The 26,073-nt window shown below is 36.6% G+C and overlaps 1 protein-coding gene across 4 annotated transcripts in view; it reads right to left on the bottom strand.

The window, feature by feature from the left end:
* The window catches only part of CACNA2D1 (calcium voltage-gated channel auxiliary subunit alpha2delta 1), a 499,056-nt gene that overhangs the window by 379,205 nt on the left and 93,778 nt on the right, over nt 1-26,073 (bottom strand). For all 4 annotated transcript variants that reach the window (XM_082632141.1, XM_082632142.1, XM_082632144.1 and 1 more), the window contains one exon: nt 4,695-4,811. In XM_082632141.1, coding sequence (XP_082488267.1) covers nt 4,695-4,811 — 117 coding nt within the window. The remainder of the gene's footprint in view (nt 1-4,694; nt 4,812-26,073) is intronic.

Genomic DNA, 26,073 nt, shown 5'->3' with positions numbered 1-26,073 from the left:
CTCTTACATTTTTACTACTCAAAATATAGTCTTTGTACCAGGACCATCACCTGGGAGCTTATTAGAAATGCAGTATCTCTGACCAGATCTACTGAATAGAAATCTGCATTTTAACAAGAGCCAGGGGTGAACCAAATGCACATTAAAGTTTGAGAAACACTGGCCTACATTGCTTGTTAAATACATTTCCTTGGGCAAGTTAAAGGAATCCTCAAAGACCCAGCTTCCTCACTGAAAAATGAGACTAATAATGGTGTCTAGAGCACAGCATTATTGTGAGAAATAATCAGATAATGCTGCTTGGTAAACACTCAGTAAGATCTAACTGGCATTAAATTTCATCATCTACCTCAAATTTGTATATTCAAGATATTTTCCAATATATTTATTTATGTAATTACATTGGTATCCCACCCAGATAAATTAAAGCTCCTTTAATCTAGAAGTCTGTCTGAGTATAAGCCTCCAACAAAATAGAAGTAAATTAATAATGCCATCTTGCATTCATTTACAATACAATGCAGCACCTGTTTTTCAATTAGACTCAAAATATTTCTCTTCCAAATAATGTATTTTTTTATAGAATCAAAAAAGTTAAATAAATAATCTAGTTTGAAAACAAACATGAATCCTTCTCCCTCACATAAAATCTAATTCTACATTTAATTAGTCATTGTGTTTTCTGTATTCTGCCGTCATGTGCTTAAGATAGTCACTGATCGCACAGGACTCAAAAATGCACCAGGTGCCTAGATCTTCAGTTCCAAATGATAAAAAAGAAAGTCTCATTAGGCTCCCATTTTAATCCAATTAAGGCAAGATACATCCTACTTCATTCTATGATGTTTTTCAAAGGACTGTGATGTCCAGATTACCTGCTTCCTACATGTGGAGAAAAAATGTAAGCTGATAAAAATCAATATAAATGGAATCATTTTCAGTTGTCATTAGTGAATATTAATCACTTAAGTAGAAAGTACCTAATTTCTATTAGATAAACTTTTAATGAAAACATATTTACATCCATAAATGATGCTTTAAAAGGGTATTCACATATCCATAATTGAAGATAATAATGCTTTGAATCTTCCAGTCATGAAAGTTTACCTTATCATTTACACATTTCTTAAAAATTGTTTCATAGAAGACCTTAATAGACTTTTCTCCAAAGAAGACATACAGATGTCCAGCAGGCACATGAAAAAATGCTCAGCATCACTAATTATTAGAGAAATACAAATCAAAACTACAATGAGGTACCATCTCACACCAATCAAAATGGCCACCATTAAAAAGTCTGCAAGTAACAAATGCTGGAGAGGGTGTGGAGAAAAGGGAACCCTCCTACACTGTTGGTGGGAGTATAAATTGGTGTAGCCACTATGGAAAACAGCATGGGGGTTCATCAGAAAACTCAAAACAGAGTCACCATATGATCCAGCAATCCTAGTCCTGGGCATATACCCAGACAAAACTATACTTCAAAAAGATACCGGCACCCCTATGTTCATAGCAGCACTATTCACAATAGCCAAGACATGGAAACAACCTAAAAGTCCATTGACAGATGAAGAAGATGTGGTACATAGATACAATGGAATACTACTCAGCCATAAAAAGGAACAAAATAATGCCATATGCAACAACAAAGATGCAACTAAAGATTATCATACTGGGCTTCCCTGGTGGCGCAGTGGTTGGGAATCTGCCTGCCGATGCAGGGGACGCGGGTTCGTGCCCCGGTCTGGGAAGATCCCACGTGCCGCCGAGCGGCTGGGCCCGTGAGCCATGGCCGCTGAGCCTGCGCTTCCGGAGCCTGTGCTCTGCAATGGGAGAGGCCACAGCAGTGAGAGGCCCGTGTACCGAAAAAAAAAAAAAAAAAAAAGATCATCATACTAAGTGAAGTAAAGTCAGAAACAGAAAGACAAATACCATATGATATCACTTACATGTGGAATCTAAAATATGGCATAAGTGAACCTATCTACAAAACAGAAACAGACTCACAGACATAGACAACAGACCTGTGGTTGCCAAGAGGCAGGAGGGAAGGGAGAGCGATAGACTGGGAGTTTGGAGTTAGTAGAGGCAAACTATTACATTTAGAATGGATAAACAACAAGGTCCTACTGTAGAGCACAGGGAACTATATCCAGTCTGCTGGGATAAACCGTAATGGAAAAGAATACTCAAAAAAGGGTATATATGTGTATAACTGAGCCACTTTGCTGTACAGCAGAAATTAGCACAACACTGTAAATCAACTATACATCAATTAAAAAGAAATTAAGTGTTTCAACTTCTGGCATTCCAAAGGCCCCTCCTATTTCAACAATATCCTGAATATTTTAAGAAACATAAAAATGTATAAGGGCCAAAACAAAACAAGGACAATTTCTGAGTGCCAAGATATATATATATAATACATTAAGCTAAAAATCTGAGCTGTAAGTGATAAGTAAACAGGGAATTCAGAGTTATCCTGGAACAAACACCTGTAACAGTGCTGAGATCTGTAGAATAAGAGGAGCTAAACTTCAGCTGCAGCATTACCTCTAACAAAAGATGCACAAGAACTTTATGAAGAAATTTTTAAACTTGATTAAATGGCATTAAGGTAGCTAAGTGTAAAGAATATCATGTTTATCAATAGAAAGACAAAATATCATAATGATATCAATTCTTCCAAATTTGGTCTGAGTCAATGCAATACCATTCAAAATCCCAGTAAAGATTTTTTTGCATAATAGCATGCTGAATCTAAAATTTAGATACAGTATGAAGGTTCAAGAATATTCAAGATCCTTTTGAAGAGGAACATGGTTTGAAGGTGTGTCTACCAGCTTGATAAATGGGCTTCACTGGGGGAAGGTAAACTATTTAATAAATGGCCCCAGGAAAGCTGATTGGAAAAAAAATTAATTTGTATTGCAACTTAAAACTATATACTAAGGCTTCCCTGGTGGCTCAGTGGTTAAGAATCTGCCTGCCAATGCAGGGGACATAGGTTCAAGGCCTGGTCCGGGAAGATCCCACATGCCCTGGAGCAACTAAACCCGTGCAACACAACTACTGAGCCTGCACTCTAGAGCCTGTGAGCCACAACTACTGAGCCCACGTGCCACAACTACTGAAGCCCATGCACCCTGGAGCCCATGCTCCGCAGCAAGAGAAGCCACCGCAATGAGAAGCCCACGCACCACAACAAATAGTAGCCCCCACTTGCCATAACTAGAGAAAGCCGCGCATAGCAACGAAGAACCAAAGCCACCAAAAATAAATAAATAAATTTATAAAATTATTTTTAAAAACTATGTACTAATATTAACTTCAGGTGGGTTAAATAAATCTGAAAGAAATGGAACCTTTAGAATACTTAAAAAATATTTCTAACCTCAGGGTAAGGAAGCCTTTCTTAAACAAAACACACCCCAAAATACTAATAATTTTTTTAAAGTTGACTTTGCATCAAAATTGAGAACTTACTTTATCAAAATATACCATAAAGACAATGAAAAGACAAGTCACAAACTGGAAAAAGATATTTGCATCACATGTAACTTAAATAAATTACCATCAAGAATAGATAACTTACAAATCAATTTATACAATTAAAATGTGCAAAAGGTATGAAGAGATATGTCACTGATGAGGAAACAAGAATGGTCAGTGAATATAAAACAAGATGTCCACCTCATCAGTAAGAAGCAGAGGTACCATTTGGTACCCATTTGGTTACCTATAATTAAGAAGTCTGATATTGCCACTTATCGGCCAGAATGTGGACCAATGCAGACTCAAATACTTCTAGTGGAGGTCTAAATTGATGCAACTATTTGGGAAAGTCATTGTCATACTTGTATAAAGGTGAGTTTGTGAATACCCTACAGTCAGGTAATTCTACTATCATGTACTGACCCTACAGATATTCTTGCACATGTGTACCAGGAGACCTGTTCCAGGAAAATGTAGCCACCCTGTTCATGGTAGCACCTATTTGGAAACAATCCAAATAATAATTTACCAGCAAAGAATAAATGAATAAATTAAGATATATCCTCAGAAAATAGTACTTTACCATGAATAAAAATGAATCAAAGCTAAGCACAAACATCTAGATAAATCATGCAAACATAATGTTGACAGAAGAATGCAAGTGGCTGATGACTACGTATAGCATAATGTGATTTTAATAAAGCTGATAAACAAGCAAGCTAACACATGTTTAGCAAAACATTTATGTGAGGTACAGCTACTTTTAGAGAGCAAAGAAATGAGTAATGAAATGTCTAGCGTATTGGCTACCTCTGGCAGGGAGGCAGGGTGATGAGATAGGAAAGTACTACAAAGGCAGCTTTAAGGATGCTGGCAATATTCATGGGTTTTACATTGTATGATCTATTTAAACATGATTATTATGCATCATACATTATATATGTATAAAAAGATGTATGTACCAATTAAATTACGATTTCTCTGTATTTAAATCACCTAATATAAAAAATAAACTAATAATTAGATATAAGCTAACTCATTATTTGGTGTTCACAGTTCATCTTTTATGAACATATCACTGAAAACAGTTTATCAGGTAAAGAAAGCATACTAAAGAAAACCTCCAAATAAAACATGAAAGATAAATAATAAATGAGAAATGGAAAATAATAAAATGAGCAGATACAATTTAAACTCACCACCAGGGCTTTGGATCTGTTGCTCAGAAGTTTCTCAATATCCCTGGCTGCAATTTCCACCAGCTGGCGTGCATTATTTGGTTCCACAGTATACAAATCTTGGTATTTCTCATAAATCTGTATGAAGGGAAAATAAAATTAATAAGAACATTAATTGCTTATTTGGCTCCTAAATGCTCATTAGAATATATTTAAAACCATAAACAACTGATTTGAAGAGCAATCCCTTTCCTTTCTTCATCTTGATCTTTTCTGAGTTTAGGTGTGTCTGAAATATATATATATATAAATATCAATTTGCTGTAAGACCACAACCTCACCAAAATAGTGTGTCACGTTAACAGGTTGTAAAACATCTTGTACCACAGTGGTTTGTGTATGCAATTTTGTGACCTGAAGTTGTATCCCCAACCTCAAAACCTGGTATTAACTGCCTTCAGCATTTTAAAGAAAGAGGGAGGCCATTCTAGAAAACAGAAGAATTTAAGCACAGGAGGTCAAATCTGGAGGATGTGTGCAGTGAACAAAGGTCGGGGGAAGGGGAACGCGATACTGTGATGAGGGAGACTTGCACTTTTTCCCTCGCTGCAATCACTGAGGCTAAAGACTATGCCGCTAAGCTTTATGACCAGAAAGAGAGACCCGGAGAATGAAACCCCTCCCCTGTTCAGGTTCATCCTGCTGACCCAGGGAGCTTCACTTCACAGAGAAGAGGAAGGTCACTGAGCTCTACATTAAAGTTTGGTTAAAGCTGTAATAGTATAAACATTTTTATTATGAAATTGAATTTTTTGTTTTTAACTCACCAAATAAAACTATACTGAAAGTAAGCTACACAGCAATAGGAAAACAACTACGTTTCTGGCTCACGTCAGTGTTTATGGAAGGAATTCCCCGGAGTGGCAATAAGATGCACCTGGTTTACCAAGCTTGTACTCTCCTGGCAAGAGAGAAAGAATTAAAGAAAGGAGGGGAAAAAAAAAAAAAAAAAAAAAAACAGTGACTGTGTTTGTGACTGGAGGGCTGAGCTGAGAAGGAAATCCCTTATGCATCCAACAGATGGGTTGCACATGCATGACTAAACCATCTTTGAAAGCCAGGGACTGGCAGGTTTCTACCGTCTTATGAGAAGTGAAACCAGGCACAAGAAGAAACCAGTTCAACCCTGCTTTTTACTGGCATGACGCCAGCATTCTGTGTTACTACCAACAGGTTCTACAGCCTGTTCCCAGCTGAGCATGGATGCTGCTGCTGAACACTGGCTTTAAAGTTCACAAAGGGCTTCCCTGGTGGCGCAGTGGTTGAGAGTCCACCTGCCGATGCAGGGGACACGGGTTCGTGCCCCAGTCCGGGAGGATCCCACATGCGGCGGAGCGGCTGGGCCCGTGAGCCATGGCCGCTGAGCCTGCGCGTCCGGAGCCTGTGCTCCGCAACGGGAGAGGCCACAACAGTGAGAGGCCCGTGTACCGCAAAAAAAAAAAAAAAAAAAAAAAAAAAGTTCACAAATACATATGCTAATATTTATTTTTTTAAGTATTTTGGTTTTACATGAAGTTATACATTTTTATTTAACTGATTAAAAACATACCAATATTTTAATTAATAAATTAAAAACAATTAACTATAATTAAATTAATAAACTAATCAATAGTTTTTTTCAGATTTCAATCAAACTCTTACTGCTAAAATTATCCTTTTCAAACCGTGAGGCTTTTCTCACATTTGTTTGAATTTTGACCTTGTAGGTTTTCATTCCAATTATTCAAGGCACAATAACTTAGTCATATAATACTCCCATGTTTAGTTTCATTCAGGATTCCTGCATATTATTGGATTGCTTCTGCTTTCTTCTACTGATGAGTAGATTATTGAATCCTATTTTTAAAGACCCAGGTTATCCATGAAGAACTCCCTCCAACCCAAGGCTGCCTCTTTCATTTCAGCTTAAAATGCCATCCAGGAACATGTACTCCTGAATAGATTAATTGATTTTGGAGTACAAACAGATAAACCTCAACATCACTTTAACTGATCCAGGATATTTAGTTCTTTGCAGCAAAACGGATATAGCTAATTGGTGTGAAAGGCACTTTGCTTTGTACCATTAATATCTTGTCCATTTCTGTCTGAAGTCTAACCTCCTTCCTGTGGTATAGGAGCTCGAATAGAATTGAGAGTTGGTAAAGATTAGTTCAGGATGCACAATCTCTACTTCGCATTATATACTACAGTTAATGGAATTTATTAGTCATTATCTATGTATGCCAGACACATTACAGGTGCTATAAAGAATGAATGAATTATAAATCAGAAGAAACACTTTTAGTTCAAGTATATGTATATTTTCTCAAATAGATACAGAATATTCTCACAAGTTGTTTATAGTGTAATTTTTAAATGCATAGAAAATAAAAAATAAGGTCTAGGTTGCAAATAAACTATAATAAATAAAGCAAAGGAAGCTTAAGTCTAGATCCCCAATGTAAATATCCTACTGTTTACTTTTTTATGTATAAAACCACATTTGAAATGTTTTCTTTGTTATAAAAATGAATTAGAACCATATAACTGCCCCCACCAAAAGAACTGGACCTTGCTTCTGGTTTCAAAGAATGCAACATTCTTTTTTGTTGCATGAGACACTGTGAAGGCTCTCAAAAAGTCTCCTGGTGTATGTTTAGTAAACAATTTTCAGAGTAGAAGGTTTCACGTGGATGCTTAAGATGATATATTTCCATAATTTACAGATATTTATAATTCTTTCCACCACTAAAATAAACCACATTTCTACAATATTTAACATCTTAACATATGAATATTTTAAAGAGTCTAAAGTATCTTTTCTTTTCCTCTTCCTAGCTTTTTTTTCCTTTTTAAAAAATTAATTATCTGCTTTACCATTTTACCCTATGTTTTTCCTGCAAGAAAAACAGCATGGTGGAAATAATGTGAGTTTCTGGCACCAGATAGAGCTCAATTCAAATCACATGCCAACTCCTCACACGTTATGTGACATTGGCTTCCATTTCTTCTACTAGAAAGAATGCAGCACATAAAGAGAATTCAAGACAGGATCTTTTTCCTCCTGACTGTATATTAATATGCTTTAATTTTTTGTATAGTTCAAACCTTCTCACTGCCACCCTTGACACTAGTTTTGACAAAAAGAATACCTGTTGCTTGTACATTCCTTCTTTCCTACAATCTTAATTAACTGGCTTTAATGTTCTTTCACTACTAAATTCACAGGCCAAGTTTTGCCGGGATGAAAACAGAGACTGTGGTTTCCCTACCCTTTTCACTGGAAACTTCTTTCTAAGTCTCTTTGCTCTAAATAAGTTCATGGTTTTTCAGAATAATACATTTAAAAATTACTTCATAATGTAATATCTAAAAAGTGACATCACTCATGGATATAATCGCTTAGTAAACATAGCTAAAGAAATGTTTCAGAAGTCATAATACTTAGTATTACACCATGGAATTATGCCATGAAATAGTATCAATACCCCAGAGGTGTTTACTAAAAGCTAGATAGGCTTCCAAGTTTTGGATGACCTAGATGATTATATTAGCAATCACATCCAGGCAGCTACTCTGAGGTGTTTCACATACATCATTTACTCACTTTAAGAAATCTAAAAAATACCTTTAATTAACAAACTGTATTAGTGAGAACAGTAGGTTTCAGGCTTTGGAATATCAGAGTGGAGGGAGTTTAAATCCCATTTCACATCATTCAGGAGCACACCACTGCCTAGAGCAGCAGGTGACATGATAATGTGTCACATTTAGGTAAAGGGAGTCTGCAGGGCCACTGTAGCCCCAGGACCTTCCTTGGCTTCAGCAGGATGTAGAGAAATAGGAAAGCCCCTTAGGATGAACAAGAAAGGTAGCTGAGAATTAAGGATCAGTATGTCTGCTAGGAGACCATCTCGGTGTGGGGTCAGGGGGAATCCTAATGCAGAGACAGAGATGGACAGTGGGAAGCAGAGGTCCAGCTAAAGGACGATGGTGACAATCATCCATAGCTGAGGCACCCTACACAGGCTGGAGAGATTGGCCAAGTTCTTAGCAGCAATTACATTAATAACCGTATCAAGAGAACAGAAGAGATATCTTGCCACATAAGTTTCTCCTTACACCCAGATGCCCAGGAGAAAAGTTAAGAAAATCAGAGAATATTGAAAGAGAGTTGGAACTTATAATTTATTGAATACATAATTGACCACAAGAGGCTGTTTTAAACTGAAAGAGACTAACCTTGAAATGCTGAGACTAATTTTTTTCCCCTCCTGGGAGAGAGAATGGCAGCCCATGGTAAGTTAAGTTCCCTAAAGAGAAACAAAGTCAAATTTCTGCATATTAAATTTTAAATATGAAAATTTTGACAGCCCCTTCCCTCAGTGCTTTTACATTTACTTCCCTCCAATGGAACTTGTCCTGGACAAGCCATCAAGACCTCTGCCATCTTTCTGAAGGACGTTTCTCCTTGGACAGTCCCTGATGAAACAGGAGTTTCCTTACAAATGGGTAGCAATATCCTAATGTAAGACCTTGCCCTTGGCCCCTACCTCATTGTATCAGGGCATGTCAGACCTTGAAGCAGCTAATTTCTGAATTAATGGCCTGTGAGGAGTCAGGTCCAAAGGGTCCATATAAGCAAGGATAATATATTGAACCAATCAGATTCTCTCACCATAGGATGACAGTTGGATGGATCAAGGGCAGAAGCAGCATCAAAAGTGAAAAGAGGAAAGAAGGAAAACAGTCTTCAGATGCTATTGAGTGACGTAAGTGACGGCTGTGGTGGGTAGAATAATGACCTTCCAAAGATACTCACATCCTAGTCTCTAGAACCTGTGACTATGTTGTTACATGGCAAAGGGGAATTAAGTTTGCAGAAGTTTTGCTAATCAGCTGCGCTTAAAAAGATTATCCTGTATTGTCCTGGTGAGTACAATGTAATCACAAAGGTCCTAAAAATGGAAGAGGGAAATGTAACCATGCAAGAGAAAACCAGAGAGATGGCAGCGTGAGAAGAAATCAGCCTGTGTTGCTGGCTTTCAAGAGGGAGGAAAGGGGCCATGAGCTAAGGAAAGGACTTCTGATCTATAGCACTGTAACATAATAAATCTGTGTTATGTCAATAAATATATAGTAATTTGTCACGCTAACAAGAGAAAACTAACACAGTGAGTTAGCTGTGAAGAGCCCCCAGCTGAGAGGCAAACAATACTCAGCCTTTGGGGCTGCCTTGGCTCGGGACCTTCCCTTCCACTGCCCAAACTATCTATCTTCTAAATGCCTTGAATTCTTGCTGAAACCCAGGCTCTTCCTGAGTTCCCTTAAATGTACTACCTTTATTTTTCTTTTATGGGTAGTTCTATGATACACTCCCCAAGTGATTCACTCTGCCATAAAACTAAAAATGCTAAGAAGCATTTTTGTAAGTTGTGATTAACATTATATATTAATTACTACTTTGCATGTCCATTTCATTAGTCACGAGATTCACTTCACTGAAATGAAAAATGAGCTCTATCGTGAGAAAGGTACAATTTCCATTAGACTTTATGATATAATGAAATTATCTCAGGACTCCCATTATAACCTTCATAATTGTATAGGATTCTGAAAAGAAATTTTAGACAGAAGAGCTAAAAATATAAAGCATAGATGGCACACTGTACAAAAATATATATGAATTGGGTGAATAAATATGATTCCACCTTATAGTAATGAAAGGTGGGATTCAGAGAAAATGTTACAATATAACCCTCATCATCATTCTAACTTCACCATCTTTATTGGCTAAATTCATATAACTTCAATACTAATGCAGGCAGGAAAAGAGATTCACTGTCCCCTCAACTGCTTTAGATATTCACAAAATCAGTTTTACTTTTAGTTGAACTTTGCAATGTGGGATGGTTTCTTTTTTTTTTTTTTCTTTTCTTTACTAAGTGTTCCATGGGCTTTTGAAATACATGTTCCCTAGCAACTTAGAAAGTGTTGTTTCTAATAGATGCATTAACACAAAAGTATGATATAATTTTCTTTCTTGGTCACTTTCAAGGATGAAATTTCCCTTAAGAAATTTTACGATTCAAAAGTAAAGTCTTTCTTTTAATTCACCATACATCTCATCATCATCTAAGCTGGCCAACACAGAAAGATGTTGAGATATGGGAAGAGTCCTTTATCTAAGGTAAAGAGTAACTAGTGACACTAAATCTGAATTGATATTGGAATCTATTTTACCAAAAGCAAAGAAAAAAACCAACACCTACCTTCCTCCTTTGAAAATTAGCTGAATTTTAAAAAGTGAACTTTGCCATAAAAAATTTGCAGTATTTCCTAGTTAACCCCTAAGCTCTTCAAACTCTCTCCCCTTCCCCTTTGATTAAAAAAGTGAATAACGCAATCTCTTAAACAAAAGTCAAGCTTTTAAAATGCATTAGCTCTATGATACTGCCAGTTACGTCAGCTAACAGTTGGGTAAAAAAGGAATGCCAACATCAACTGCTGAAATATATTAATCCAATACAGTTTGCGTAAATTTATGAAGATATAAGCACTCATCTCATAAGATGAAAGGCATTATATTAATATCAATAAAAGAATCAAATTTGATAGTCTACAACTTCATTTTAGGTCAATTACAGCCCCCTTCCTTTTTTTTTTCCCCAATAACCAATTTTTTTTTTTAATTGGGGTATTCTTGCTTTACAATGTTGTGTTAGTTTCTGCTGTACAATGAAGTGAATCAGCTACACGTATACATACATCCCCTCCCTCTTGGACCTCCCTCCCCCACCATACTACCTTTGAAATTTTTATGGCTTCAGATTTCTATTTTGCTACCTTTAAGCATATGCAAACATCATCTAACATATAAGTATCGTGTTTATTATGTATTTCCTACTTCTCTTAACCACAATGTTAGTGTCAAGAGGACAGAGACTTTTGCCTATTTTGTTCACTGGTACAGTCCAGCACATAGTATAGTGCCTGGCATGCAGTGAGCACTCAGTAAATACTGATGGCATGAATGACTGAATGGACAGTGACACTGGTACCATGTCAGGCTTTTCTAGGAATGTGAATGCTTACTTTAACGAGGGCTTCCTTGTATTTTAAAATCAATATCTACTCTGAACCAAAAACAAATGAGGCTATGTAAGGACCTATGCAGTTACATAATGAAATAAAAACACAACACCTAAATGATAATTAGATTCTAATAATAAATACACAAAGTAAGGTAATGATCAATATGAGGAAGAGTATTAGAGGTAGAGAAAACTGTGCTGTCAGAATTCAGAGGAAATTAAATCACATGGGTTATGATGGTCAAAAACATGGTGAAAGATGGTATTACAGCCACGCTTCAGATGAAATGTGCATTAATAAGGAGAAAGAAATCTGAATGTGTGTCATACAAGGAATTATTGGACAATACTGAAAAGCAAATTGAGATACTATTATGAAGAGCTATAAAATTCAGGGTATTGGTTTGTATTTTACTATGGAGTCAACGCCAAGCTGTTTTAGACTGACTCCTAGCTCAGAACTTCCAGTGCCTACTACAGCAATTAGTACATAGGAAGAATTCAAACTATAACATAGGCTTGTTTACTACCAACATGATCTGAATGTATACACACACACACACACACACACACACATACATATACATATATATGTATACATGTACACACGTAATTATGTACATATAGGCAAATACACATAAATGCACACACGCATATACAATGTCTTGTTCTCAGATTTACAGTGCATGCTTTTCCTGTGCACTACATTAAACTACATTAAACTTCCTGTCTAACTACATTAAACAGGCCTTCTAACATCAAACACAAGAGTTTGATAACACTTTCCCTCCTTCTATTCATTCTATTTGATACGATATAGCTTCTTAGCTGGGACAGCATCAGGTTTCAAATGGGACAGTATCTTGAGGATTATTTAGGAAGAATTAAGTCAGAATTGACGACCCTTCCACAGCATATACTGCTACTTGCCCTGGTTCCTAGTAACAAGAATTTGATGGTGACACTTTTGAGCAACATATTAAAAATGTAAGAAGGAACAGAACAAGTGACAACCATAAACACACCTGTTCACTTTCTCCATAGTACACATAGGAACAGATGATTATTTTTAACCAAAACTACAAGTGAAATACTAGAGGTCATTGCTGGAATAGGGAAAATAACTCTAACGAAGACCAAGGTGAGCCTGAAAAAGACTCACATCAAGAATTCTTCAGTTTTTAGGTTGGAGACATTTCACACATATGGTAAGTTTTAAGAGTCTCTTAGAATACTTAGAATGAAAACAAACAAAAAAAAACATTAAGAATATTAAGATATGTATAAAAGCTACCTACTTGGCTTTTTGTTTGTCTTTAATTCCAGAAGTAACTTATTAAACTCTCTTGTTTCCCTTTGAATATCTGGAACTGTATATGAATTGTATATGTATTTTGACCAGAAAATTCATATGCAATTAAAAGTAAAAGAGATCATACCAGATTTTATTAAAATTAAATTAAAAAATAATTAACCATAGGCTGAGTGAGTGGCTTGTTTAATGTCCCTAACCCCAAACGACCTAAATTCATTTCACTGCCAACAAAAGAATTTTAAAAAGCAGCAGTTCAGGGGCTTCCCTGGTGGCGCAGTGTGAGAGTCCGCCTGCCTATGCAGGGGACACGGGTTCGTGCCCCGGTCCGGGAAGATCCCACATGCCGCGGAGCGACTGGGCCCGTGAGCCATGGCCGCTGAGCCTGCGCATCCGGAGCCTGTGCTCCGCAACGGGAGAGGCCACAGCAGTGAGAGGCCCGCGTATGGCAAAACAAAACAAAACAAAAAAAGCAGCAGTTCAATTTGCCCTTAACCATCATACCTTATTAACAAATGGCTTTTCTAAAGTAACATTGCTAGCTATCAACGCTGAGATCCAATTTTTTACAACTTTGTATTCATTTAAATAATTTCAGACAATTATTCTTACCTCAAATTCTTCAGTTTTTCTAGAGCAAGCTCAGCACTATGGACATTTTCACCAGATAATTCCTTGTTGTGGGGTGACGTCCTGTGCACTATGAGATGTTTAGCAGCATCCTCAGCCTCTATACACTAGATGCCAGGAGCACTCACCCCCTCTCCCTCCAGCTGTGACAATCACACATGTTCCCAAGTATTGACAAATGTCTCCTGGGGGACAAAACTGCTCCCAGCTGAGAACCACGGCTCTAGACATAAAGACATTAATGATGTCTTCAGGAAAAAAAAAGCAGCAGCTCTATGTTGCATATTGAGAGTGTGCAGTAGCAGATAATGAATGGTCTTTTATGCCATTCATCTTCATTCTAGAGAAGAAGCCAACACTTGGCTACATCCCTTATGAGTTTTAGCTTCCCTTTCCTCTGTGCAGCTCACAGACAAGAAAAGAGCATAGCCACTACCCATCACTCTCTCTGTAATTAGTATTACAAAACCATCTGATTTCTATTTGGGGAAACAATAACCAATAATTTATCCTTCAAGTGCAAGCATAACTTAAAGTGTTAATTCTTGATTGCTAATGGAACAGATTTGTAAGGTAAAAAAATTTTTAATAGTCTTTCACCATTCATGTTTGTGAAACAATAGTACTTCACTTGAAAATCTGTTAATAAAATACTGAAAGTCAGCCTAAGATTAGAAATCCCCCTAGAGTTTATTCTGTATCTTTGAAAATGAATGTAATTAACCACTGTCTTAAAAAAATAGCTTCTTATTTAAAATCTCCAGTAGGTGGGTAAAAGGGGGTCCACAGTCTCTACCGACAGTACATTCTATAGTCAAGTAGATTTCCTTCTACTAAGAAAAAAAAAGGGGGGGGGGTTTCCCGCAAAATAATAACAATCTCAGGTTGCTGACATAACTGTGGTAACTGATTTAGTTACAACATTTCATCATTGAGGGAATAAGGCAACTCTAAATAAAACCAGAAAATATGAAATAAAAATAAATAGCTTTATTTGAAAAGTAATTATATTACCTTTATAAAATAGTTATATTACTTTTAAAAAGTAATATTACTTTCACAAAAGTAATATAAATATAAAGCTAAATTTTTTAAAGTAATAAGCATTTAACTTCTTCATAGCATCTATTATTGCTCTCACATTTCTTGTTACATTCCCTTTTACCCCTGTTACATTTCTATAATGAACAGAGTGTTACCATTTACCTCAGTTGACAAGCAGGTAAGGAGAAATCTAATATCATCCAGCTACTTAACAGAATTCCCTAGAGTAGAAAAGAAGATTCCACAACCATGTTGTTGCCTCTGCATCTTGCTGATTCCCTAATCACAATATCCAATGATTAATTATATTCTGCTTAACAGTATCTTCTTTTGTAAACAGATTAATAGATTAAACTCTCTACCACCTAGAAAATGAATATTCTATTTATTTAAAGATGGTGTGACCACAATGTCAAAGTCAAAGCATCAGACTGTTAATCCCATGAGTTACTAATGAAAAGAAATTCTTCACTTAAAACAGAAACCATTAATTACGTTATAGAAACCATTAATGATGTAAATACTAACTTAATTAAGAGCTCTGAATGCTAAATATTTAGACACATTTCATATTTACATCTTTGAGAGCATATTAAGATATGAAGGTATTGATTTCAACATAGCTTTAACTTATGAAATCATAACAGTGAATCAAAAGCCAGGAAATTCTATGAAAATACCTTTGAAGAATGATTCTACTTCAAAAATAAACTTCCAGGAAAAATTACTCAATAAGTTTCTTAAATATTTTTGCACATTCTAGCCTAACATGTTAGAAATACAGACAGAATTTACTTTTAAGATGAAAGTCTTCGGAGGAGGAACCAAGATGGCGGAGTACAAATAGATGCTCTTACTCCCTCTTCTGACAACACCAGAATCACAACTAGTTGCTGGACAATCATCGACAGGCAGACACGGTAACTCACCAAAAAAGATACCCCACATCCAAAGACAAAGGAGAAGCCACAATGAGACAGTAGGAGGGGCGCAATCACAGTTAAAATCAAATCCCATAACTGCTGGGTGGGTGACTCACAGACTTAGACCACAGAAGTCCACCCACTGGAGTGAAGGTTCTGAGCCCCACGCCAGGCTTCCCAACCTGGGGGTCCGGCAACGGGAGGAGGAATTCCTAGAGAAACAGACTTTGAAGCCTAGTGGGCTTTGATTGCAGGACTTTGACAGGACTGGGGAAAACAGAGACTCCACTCTTGGAGGGCACACAAAGTAGTGTGCACATCAAGACCCAGGGGAAGGGGCAGTGACCCCAGGGGACACTGAACCAGACCTACCTGGTCGTGTTGGAGGGTCTCCTGCAGAGGCGGGGGATGGCTGTGGCTCACCATGGGGACAATGACACTGGCAGCAGAGGTTCTGGGAATTACTCCTTGGCATGAGCCCTCCCAGACTCTGTCATTAGCCCCACCAAAGAGCCCAGGTAGGCTCCAGTGTTGAGTTGCCTCAGGCCAAACAACCAACAGGGAGGAAACACAGCCCCACCCATCAGCAGTCAAGTGGATTAAAGTTTTACTGAGCTCTGCCTACCAGGGAAACAGTCAGCTCTACCCACTACGAGTAGCTCCCATCAGGAAACAAGCCTCTTACACAAGCCTCTTAGATAGCCTCATCCACCAGAGGGCAGACAGCAGAAGCAAGAAGAACTACAATCCTGCAGCCTGTGGAATGAAAACCACATTCACAGAAAGACAGACAAGATGAAAAGGCAGTGGGCTATGTACCAGATGAAGGAACAAGATAAAATCCCTGAAAAACAACTAAATGAAGTGGAGATAGGCCACCTTCCAGAAAAAGAATTCAGAATAATGGTAGTGAAGATGATCCAGAACTTGGAAAAACAATGGAGGCAAAGATCGAGAAGATGCAAGAAATGATTAACAAAGACCTAGAAGAATTAAAGAACAAACAAACAGAGATGAACAATACAATAACTAAAATGAAAACTACACTAGAAGGAATCAATAGCAGAATAACTGAGGCAGAAGAACGGTAAGTGACCTGGAAGACAGAATGGTGGAATTCACTGCTGTGGAACAGAATACAGAAAAAAGAATGAAAAGAAATGAAGACAGCCTAAGAGACCTCTGGGACAACATTAAACACAACAACATTCGTGTTATAGGGGTCCAAGAAGGAGAAGAGAGAGAGAAAGGACCAGAGAAAATATTTGAAGACATTATAGTTGAAAACTTCCCTAACATGGGAAAGGAAACAGCCACCCAAGTCCAGGAAGCACAGCAAGTCCCATACAGGATAAACACAAGGAAAAACATGCTGAGACACATAGTAATCAAATTGGCAAAAATTAAAGACAAAGAAAATCATTGAAAGCAGGAACAGAAAAATGACAAATAACATACAAGGGGACTCCCATAAGGTTAACAGCTGATTTTTCAGCAGAAACTCTACAAGCCAGAAGGGAGTGCAATGATATAGTTAAAGTGATGAAGGGGAAGAACCCAAAAACATGATTACTCTACTTGGCAAGGATGTCATTCAGATTCGATGGAGAAATCAAAAGCTTTACAGAACAGCAAAAGCTAAGAGAATTCAGCACCACAAAACCAGCTCTACAACAAATGTTAAAGGAACTTCTCTAAGTGCGAAACACAAGAGAAGAAAAGGACCTACAAAAACAAACCCAAAACAATTAAGAAAATGGTCCTAGGAACATACATATCAATAATTACCTTAAATGTGAATGGATTAAATGCTCCAACCAAAAGATACAGGCTTGCTGAATGGATACAAAAACAAGACCCATATATATGCTTTCTACAAGAGACCCACTTCAGACCTAGGGACACATACAGAATGAAAGTGAAGGAATGGAAGAAGATATTCCATGCAAATTAAAATCAAAAGAAAGCTGGAGTAGCTATACTCATATCAGATAAAATAGACTTTAAAATAAAGAATGTTACAAGAGACAAGGAAGGACACTACATAATAATCAAGGGATCAATCCAAGAAGAAGATATAACAATTATAAATATATATGCACCCAACACAGGAGCACCTCAATACATAAGGCAACTGTTAACATCTCTAAAAGAGGAAATCGACAGTAACACAATGATAGTGGGCAACTTCAACACCTCACTTGCACCAATGGATAGATCATCCAAAATGAAAATAAATAAGGAAACAGAAGCTTTAAATGTCACCATAGACCAGATAGATTTAATTGGTATTTATAGGACATCCCATAAAAAACCAGCAGATTACACTTTCTTCTCAAGTGCGCATGAAACATTCTCCAGGTCAGATCACATCCTGGGTTACAAATCAAGCCTCAGTAAATTTAAGAAAATTGAAATCATACAAGAATCTTTTCGGACCACAGCGCTATGAGATTAGAAATCAATTACAGGGGAAAAAAACATAAAAAACACAAACACATGGAAGGTAAACAATACGTTACTAAATAACAAAGAGATCCCTGAAGAAATCAAAGGGGAAATCAAAAAATACCTAGAGACAAATGACAATGAAAGCACGATGATCCAAAACCTATGGGATGCAACAAAAGCCGTTCTGAGAGAGAAGTTTATAGCTATACAAGCCTACCTCAAGAAACAAGAAAAATCTCAAATAAACAATCTAACCTTACACCTGAAGGAACTAGAGAAAGAACAAACAAAACCCAAACTTATCAGAAGGAAATAAATCATAAAGATCAGAGCAGAAATAAATGAAAGAGAAACAAAGAAAACAATAGCAAAGATCAATAAAACTAAAAGCTGGTTCTTTGAGAAGATAAACAAAATTGATAAACCATTAGCGAGACTCATCAAGAAAAAGAGGGAGAGGACTCAAATCTGTAAAATTAGAAATGAAAAAGGAGAAGTTACAACAGACACCACAGAAATAAAAAGGATCCTAAGAGACTACTACAAGCAACTCTATGCCAATAAAATGGACAACCTGGAAGAAATGAACAAATTCTTAGAAAGGTATAACCTTCCAAGACTGAACCAGGAATAAATAGAAAATATGAACAAACCAATCACAAGTAATGAAATTGAAACTGTGATTTTAAATCTTCCAACAAACAAAAGTCCAGGACCAAATGGCTTCACAGGTGAATTCTATTAAACATTTAGAGAAAAGCTAACAACCATCTTTCTCAAACTCTTCCAAAAAACTGCAGAGAAAGGAACATTCCCAAACTCATTCTATGAGGCCACCATCACCCTGATAGCAAAACCAGACAAATATACTACAAAAAAAGAAAATTACAGACCAATATCATTGATGAATATAGATGCAAAAATCCTCACAAAATACTAGCAAACAGAATCCAACAACATATTTAAAGGATCATACACCATGATCAAGTGGGATTTATCCCAGGGATGCAAGGATTCTTCAAAAATACACAAATCAATCAATGTAATACACCATATTAATAAACTGAAGAATAAAAACTATATGATCATCTCAATAGATGCAGAAAAAGCTTTTGACAAAATTCACCACCCATTTATGATAAAAACTCTCCAGAAAGTGGGCATAGGGAACCTACCTCAACATAATAAAGGCCATAAATGACAAACCCACAGCAAACATCATTCTCAATGGTGAAAAACTGAAAGCATTTCCTCTAAGATCAGGAACAAGACAAGGATGTCCACTCTCTCCATGGTTATTCAAGATAGTTTTGGACGTCCTAGTCATGGCAATCAGAGAAGTAAAAGAAATACAAGGAAAACAAATTGAAAAAGAAGAAGTAAAACTGTCACTGTTTGCAGATGATATCATACTATACATAGAGAATCCTAAAAATGCCACCAGAAAACTACTAGAGCTAATCAATGAATTTGGTAAAGTTGTAGGATACAAAATTAATGCACAGAAATATCTTGCATTCCTATACACTAATGATGAAAAATCTGAAAGAGAAATTATGGAAACACTCCCATTTACCACTGCAACAAAAAGAATAAAATACCTAGGAATAAACCTACCTAGGGAGACAAAAGACCTGTATGCAGAAAACTATAAGACACTGATGAAAGAAATTAAAGACAATACCAACAGATGGAGAGATATACCATGTTCTTGAATTAGAAGAATCAGCATTGTAAAAATGATTATACTACCCAAAACAATCTACAGTTTCAATGCAATCCCTATCAAATTACCAATTGCATTTTTTATGGAACTAGAACAAATCATCTTAAAATTTGTATGGAGACACAAAAGACCCAGAATACCCAAAGTCGTCTTAAGGGAAAAAAAACGGAGCTGGAGGAATCAGACTCCCTGACTTCAGACTATAATGAAAAGCTACAGTAATCAAAACACTATGGTACTGGCACAAAAACAGAAACATAGATCAATGGAACAAGATAGAAAGCCCAGAGAGAAACCCACGCACCTATGGTAAACTAATCTATGACAAAGGAGGCAAAGATATATAATGGAGAAAAGACAGTTTCTTCAATAAGTGGTTGTGGGGAAACTGGACAGCTACATGTAAAAGAATGAAATTAGAACACTCCCTAACACCATACACAAAAATAAACTCAAAATGGATTAGAGACCTAAATGTAAGACCAGACACTATAAACTGTTAGAGGAAAACCTAGGAAGAACACTCTTTGACATAAATCACAGCAAGATCTTTTTTGATCCACCTCCTTGAGTAATGGAAATAAAAAAATAAAATAAACAAATGGTACCTCATGAAACTTAAAAGCTTTTGCACAGCAAAGGAAACCATAAACAGAACGAAAAGACAACCCTCAGAATGGGAGAAAATATTTGCCAGTGAATCAATGGACAAGGGATTACTCTCCAAAATATATAAACAGCTCATGCAGCTCAATATTAAAGAAACAAAAAATCCAGTCCAAAAATGGGCAGAAGACCTAAATAGACATTTCTCCAAAGAAGACGTACAGATGGCCAAGAAGCACATGAAAAGCTGCTCAACAGCACTATTAGGGAAATGCAAATCAAAACTACAATGAGATATCACCTCACACCACTTAGAATGGGCATCATTAGAAAATCTACAAACAACAAATGCTGGAGAGGGTGTGGAGAAAAGGGAACCCTCTTGCACTGTTGATGGGAATGTAAATTGATACAGCCACTATGGAGAACAGTATGGAGGTTCCTTAAAAAACTAAAAATAGAATTACCATATGACCCAGCAATCCCACTACTGGGCATATACCCAGAGAAAACCATAATTCAAAAAGATGCATGCACCCCAATGTTCATTGCAGCACTATTTACAATAGCCAGGTCATGGAAGCAACCTAAATGCCCATCAGCAGATGAATGGATAAAGAAGTTGTGGTACATATATACAGTGGAATATTACCCAGTCATAAAAAGGAACAAAATTGAGTCATTTGTTGAGATGTGGATGGATCTAGAGACTGTCATACAGAGTGAAGTAAGTCAGAAAGAGAAAAACAAATATCGTATATTAACGCATGTATGTGGAACCTAGAAAAATGGTATAGATGAACCGGTTTGCAGGGCAGAAGTTGGGACACATATGTAGAGAACAAATGTATGGACACCAACGGGGGAAAGCCGCGGCGGGGTGGGGATGGTGGTGTGATGAATTGGGCAATTGGGATTGACATGTATAAAATTGATGACTAATAAGAACCTGCTGTATAAAAAAATAAAATTAAATTTAAAAATTAAAAAAAACTAAAATAAAATAGATGAAAGTCTTATAATAACAAGGTGACAAGCATCATTTCAACTCTCTTAGATAACAAGAGGGATACAATATTCTCTGTTAACAAAAAGTTTGGATTTCCCTAATATCCTTCATTATAAGAAGACACAACACATTAAAACTGAAATAGAAGGGGAAGTATGGAGCCATGTCAGATAATGTGGATGAGATTTCAAAATGCATATATTATTAACACTGGAAGAACAGCCATTGTACCTTACAGGGACATAAGAGGAGTCTGGGAGACTTACAAAACATGAAACAAAGCTATAAGAAAGACCTGACATTATACATTGGGGGGAAAGGCACAGGAAAGAAAATGTAGCCTGTAATTTGTGTGATGTCCAAAGGCTGCAAATGTCTCTGCATTCAGCCATGGGGAGCAGAACATACAGAGTAAGTTAGGCCTTTCCTGTCCCTGGGCCTCAGGGCTAGGACGAGGGTGAGGCAAGTGAGGTAGCGAGTGCACAAAATTTTAGGAGCCCCTAACGCACTCTAAGGATCGTGCAAGTTTATGACCCTCAGAACAAGTGCATCTCCTTAAATTCTTCACCTTCAGTGCATCATGTGCCTCACCTCAGTCCAGGTTCTGCTAGTCCCCTGTCCCCACCTGTCCCCTGCCAGGAATAAGAGACCTATTTGGAATGAGGAGAAACTCTACCTCTTCCCAAAATAGGGTCTTCACATCTGCTTCCTAATACCAAATATGTTCTGTTCCAGGGCTCAAAGAGTTAACAAAGACTTAAATAACCAAGTGGAAATGATAACTATCAATCCCTTCCTTTTGTAATAAAAAGGAGTCTACAAGAAAGTCTTGGATTCCTAAAGGGAAAGGCAGAAGTGTGAATAAAATAGCACACAAAGGAGACAACTAACCTCTGGGATGATTGTAATTTTCTTCCACCGTTGTGGTTTGCTTTCCCCAGGGCAGAGTCAATCAAGTGCAGCAGCTGAGGATTTCTGACATATCTGCAAAGTTCTATTTCCTTTTAATATAACTTTTTGCAGATTCAGCAAGGCGTTTTATAGAAAAAAATAAAGAGCAGTTTCTATTCATCAATTTATTTTTAGAAACCTTTTGCATAAAGCAAATTCTTATTGTTATAGAAACCATTAATTTAGAATACCTGGTCATTTAGATACTGGTTGAAATTTTGGTATAACTTTATCATGAAATAATTTATTAATGTATTAAATGAAAAAAATGGTTGCTAGTGAATGTTTTACGAACTTAACCTTGTTTCCAAGAATATTAAGACCACTTTAATTTCTAAAATGTCATCTATTTATTAACATATGATTATCATCCTCTCCACTTGCCAGCACAATAGCTAAAAAAGTTTGTGTTTGTGTGTGTGTGTCTAAAAGTAATAAAATGCCTTCACTTTACTGAAAGAAATTGGAGAAGACATAAGCAAATGGAAAAACATCCTGTGTTCATGGAACGGGAGAATTAATATTGTTAAAATGGCCATACTAACCAAAGCCATCTCTAGATTCAACACAATTGCCATCAAAATACCAAACGCATTCTTTACAGAAGTAGAAGAAATAATCCTAAAATGTGTTTGGAACCACAAAAGACCCCAAATAGCCAAATCAATCCTGAGAACAAAGAACAAAACTGGAAGTATCACACTTGCTGCTTTCAAACTATACTACAAAGTCATGGTAATGAAAAACAGTATGGTACTGGCACAAAAATAAACACATAGACCACTGTAACAGAATAGACAGCCCAGAATTAAATCCCAGTACATACGATCAACTAATATTCAACAAGAGAGCCAAGAACACCCAAGGAGGAAAGGTTAGTCTCTTCAATCAATGATGCTGGGAAAACTGAAAAAAACATATGCAGGACAGTGAAACTGGACCTCTATCTCACACCATTCACAAAAATTAACTCAAAATGGAACAAAGACTTAAACCAAGGCCTGATACCATAAAAATCCTAGAAAACATAGGCAAGAGGCTCACTGATATTGGTCTTGGCAATGATTCTTTGGGCACAACGCCAAAAGCACAAACAACAAAAGCAAAAATCATCAAATGGGACTACATCAAATTCAAAAGCTTCTGCACAACAACCAAAGGGGAAAAAAAAACAATTAAAATGAAAATGTAGCCTACAGAATGGGAGAAAAATTGGCAAACTAAATATCAGAAAGGGGTTAGTTTTTAAATATATTTTGCATATTAACACAACTTAATAACAATGATAACAAAAATAATCCAATGGAAGAAAAGGGCAGAATAGAAATTTTTTCCAAAGAGGTCATCAAAATGAGCAACAGGCACATGATAAGATGCTCAACCTTACTAATCATCAGGGAAATGCAAATAAAAATCACAACAAGCTATCACCTCACACCTGTTAGAATGGCTATCATCAAGTAGACAAGAGACAACAAGTGCTGGCAGGTACTGGTGAAAAAGTAATCCTTACACAGTATTGGTGGGAAGTAAATTAGTCCAAAAACTATGGAAAACAATATGGAGGTTCGTCAAAAATGTAAAAATAGACCTACCATATGATCCAGCAATTCTGCTTCTGGGGGTATACCCAAAGGAAAGAAAATAGGAGTCTGATGAGACATATGCACCTTCATGTTTATTTGCAGCACTATTCACAATAGCCAAGAAATGAAAACAACCCAAATGCCCATCAGTGGATGAATGAATAAAAAGATGTAGTATATATACAATAAAATATTATTCAACAATGAGAAAGAAGAATATTCTGCCATTTTCAACAACATGGATGGACCTTGAGCACACTACGTTAAGTGAGATAAGCCAGACAGAGAAAGAAAAGTACTGTACAATATCACTTATGTGTGGAATCTAAAACAATCAAACGTGTAAAAAAAAAAAAAAAAACCAACAACAACAGAGTAAAGCAGAGGTTACCAGCGGAGAGGGGGCAGTGGGATAAAACTAACAGCATTTAAGGGTACAAACTTGTAACAAATACTAAAATAGTGACACAGATTTAATGTATGGTTTACTGAACACAGACAATAATATTGTACTATAAGTATGTAATATGATCAATATCATTACAATGGCCACCATATTAAAAAATATAAATGTATCAAAGTAACATGATGTGCAACTTAAATTTACATGATGTCAATTTATTCAATAAAATGTAAACAAAAGTAATTCAGTGCCTCCAAAAATTTCTATAATTCAAATTATTTAAAAATACATATATGTTTCATAATCTGGGGGTCTTTTTTTTTCTTGATCTATGATTTCATTCTTGATTATGTTTAAATATACATATATACCTTGAATGTTCTATTAACATGTCTCTAACACATTTTTAGATATAGCTCTTCAAAAAATAGTACCTATCAGTGGAAGACTAGTTATCCTCCACTCTTTCTTCTGCCCTCTTCCACTGTGAGAGAGTAGGCGTATCATTACCCAGCTAAAGACTCCATTTCTCTGACTCATTTCCAGTTAAGATGTGGCCATGAGAATAAGTTCTGACCACTAGAATGGGTGCAAGGTTTTTTGCCCTTACAGGTACTGTGTACCTGCTCTTCTAGTCTCTCTCCCTTTGCATGATGGCTTGTACCTAACTGAAGATCTGCTCACCTTCTCAAAATACAAGTGGTAATATAAAAAGGTAAAATATTAACATATATTCTAAAGCATAACAAGACTCTTTTCATTGTTGGAGTTATACCCCATTTAGTAGTTGTATACCCTAGGAGAAAAATTTAACCTTGCAAATAATTTCTTCCTGCATATTAAACATGATGATATTCACTTCACAAGGTTGTCCTGAGGATTAATAAGATAATGGATGTAAAGGGCTTAGGACAGTGCTTGAACACTTGAACTAATTTGGAAAAAAAAAAAAAAGTAGTCCTCAGTTGTATTTAACAGGTTCTAATATATTAAGTACTATACTAAGAAAAAGTATAATGCATTATCTCTTTCTCCTAATTTTATTTTTTCTTTCAATTTTTTAAATAAATTTATTTATTTGTTTGTTTGTTTGTTTATTTTTGGCCTCCTTGGGTCTTTGTTGTTGCAAGTGGGCTTTCTTTAGTTGGGGTGAGTGGGGGCTACTGTTCGTTGCGGTGCACAGGTTTCTCATTGCGGTGGCCTCTCTTGTTGCAGAGCATGGGCTCTAGGCGTGGGGGCTTCAGTAGTTGTGGCTCGTGGGCTCTAGAGCTCAGGCTCAGTAGTTGTGGTGCACAGGCTTAGCTGCCCCGCGGCATGTGGGATCTTCCTGGACCAGGGCTCGAACCCGTGTCCCCTACATCGTCAGGCAGATTCTTAACCACTGTGCCAACAGAGAAGCCCCTCTTTCCTCAATTATTTAATCTACTTTGTGGATGATCATATGCAATTGAAGGACGTGTATTCTCTCAATACGTGATTAGAAATGGAAAAATCCAATAAAAGATATCTTAAAACTTGAATGTATCAGGGCTAATAATACTACATAAGCTTATTGATTCCTGATCTTTAACAGAAGTTAGTCAGGTACCTGGGCAAAATCTCTAATTTTTAAAGTTAAAGTAC

The sequence above is a fragment of the Mesoplodon mirus genome (genome assembly GCF_964341445.2).
Source record: "Mesoplodon mirus genome assembly, chromosome: 9".
In the NCBI taxonomy this organism is placed as follows: Eukaryota; Metazoa; Chordata; class Mammalia; order Artiodactyla; family Ziphiidae; genus Mesoplodon; species Mesoplodon mirus.
This window is presented reverse-complemented; position numbering and strand designations above follow the sequence as displayed.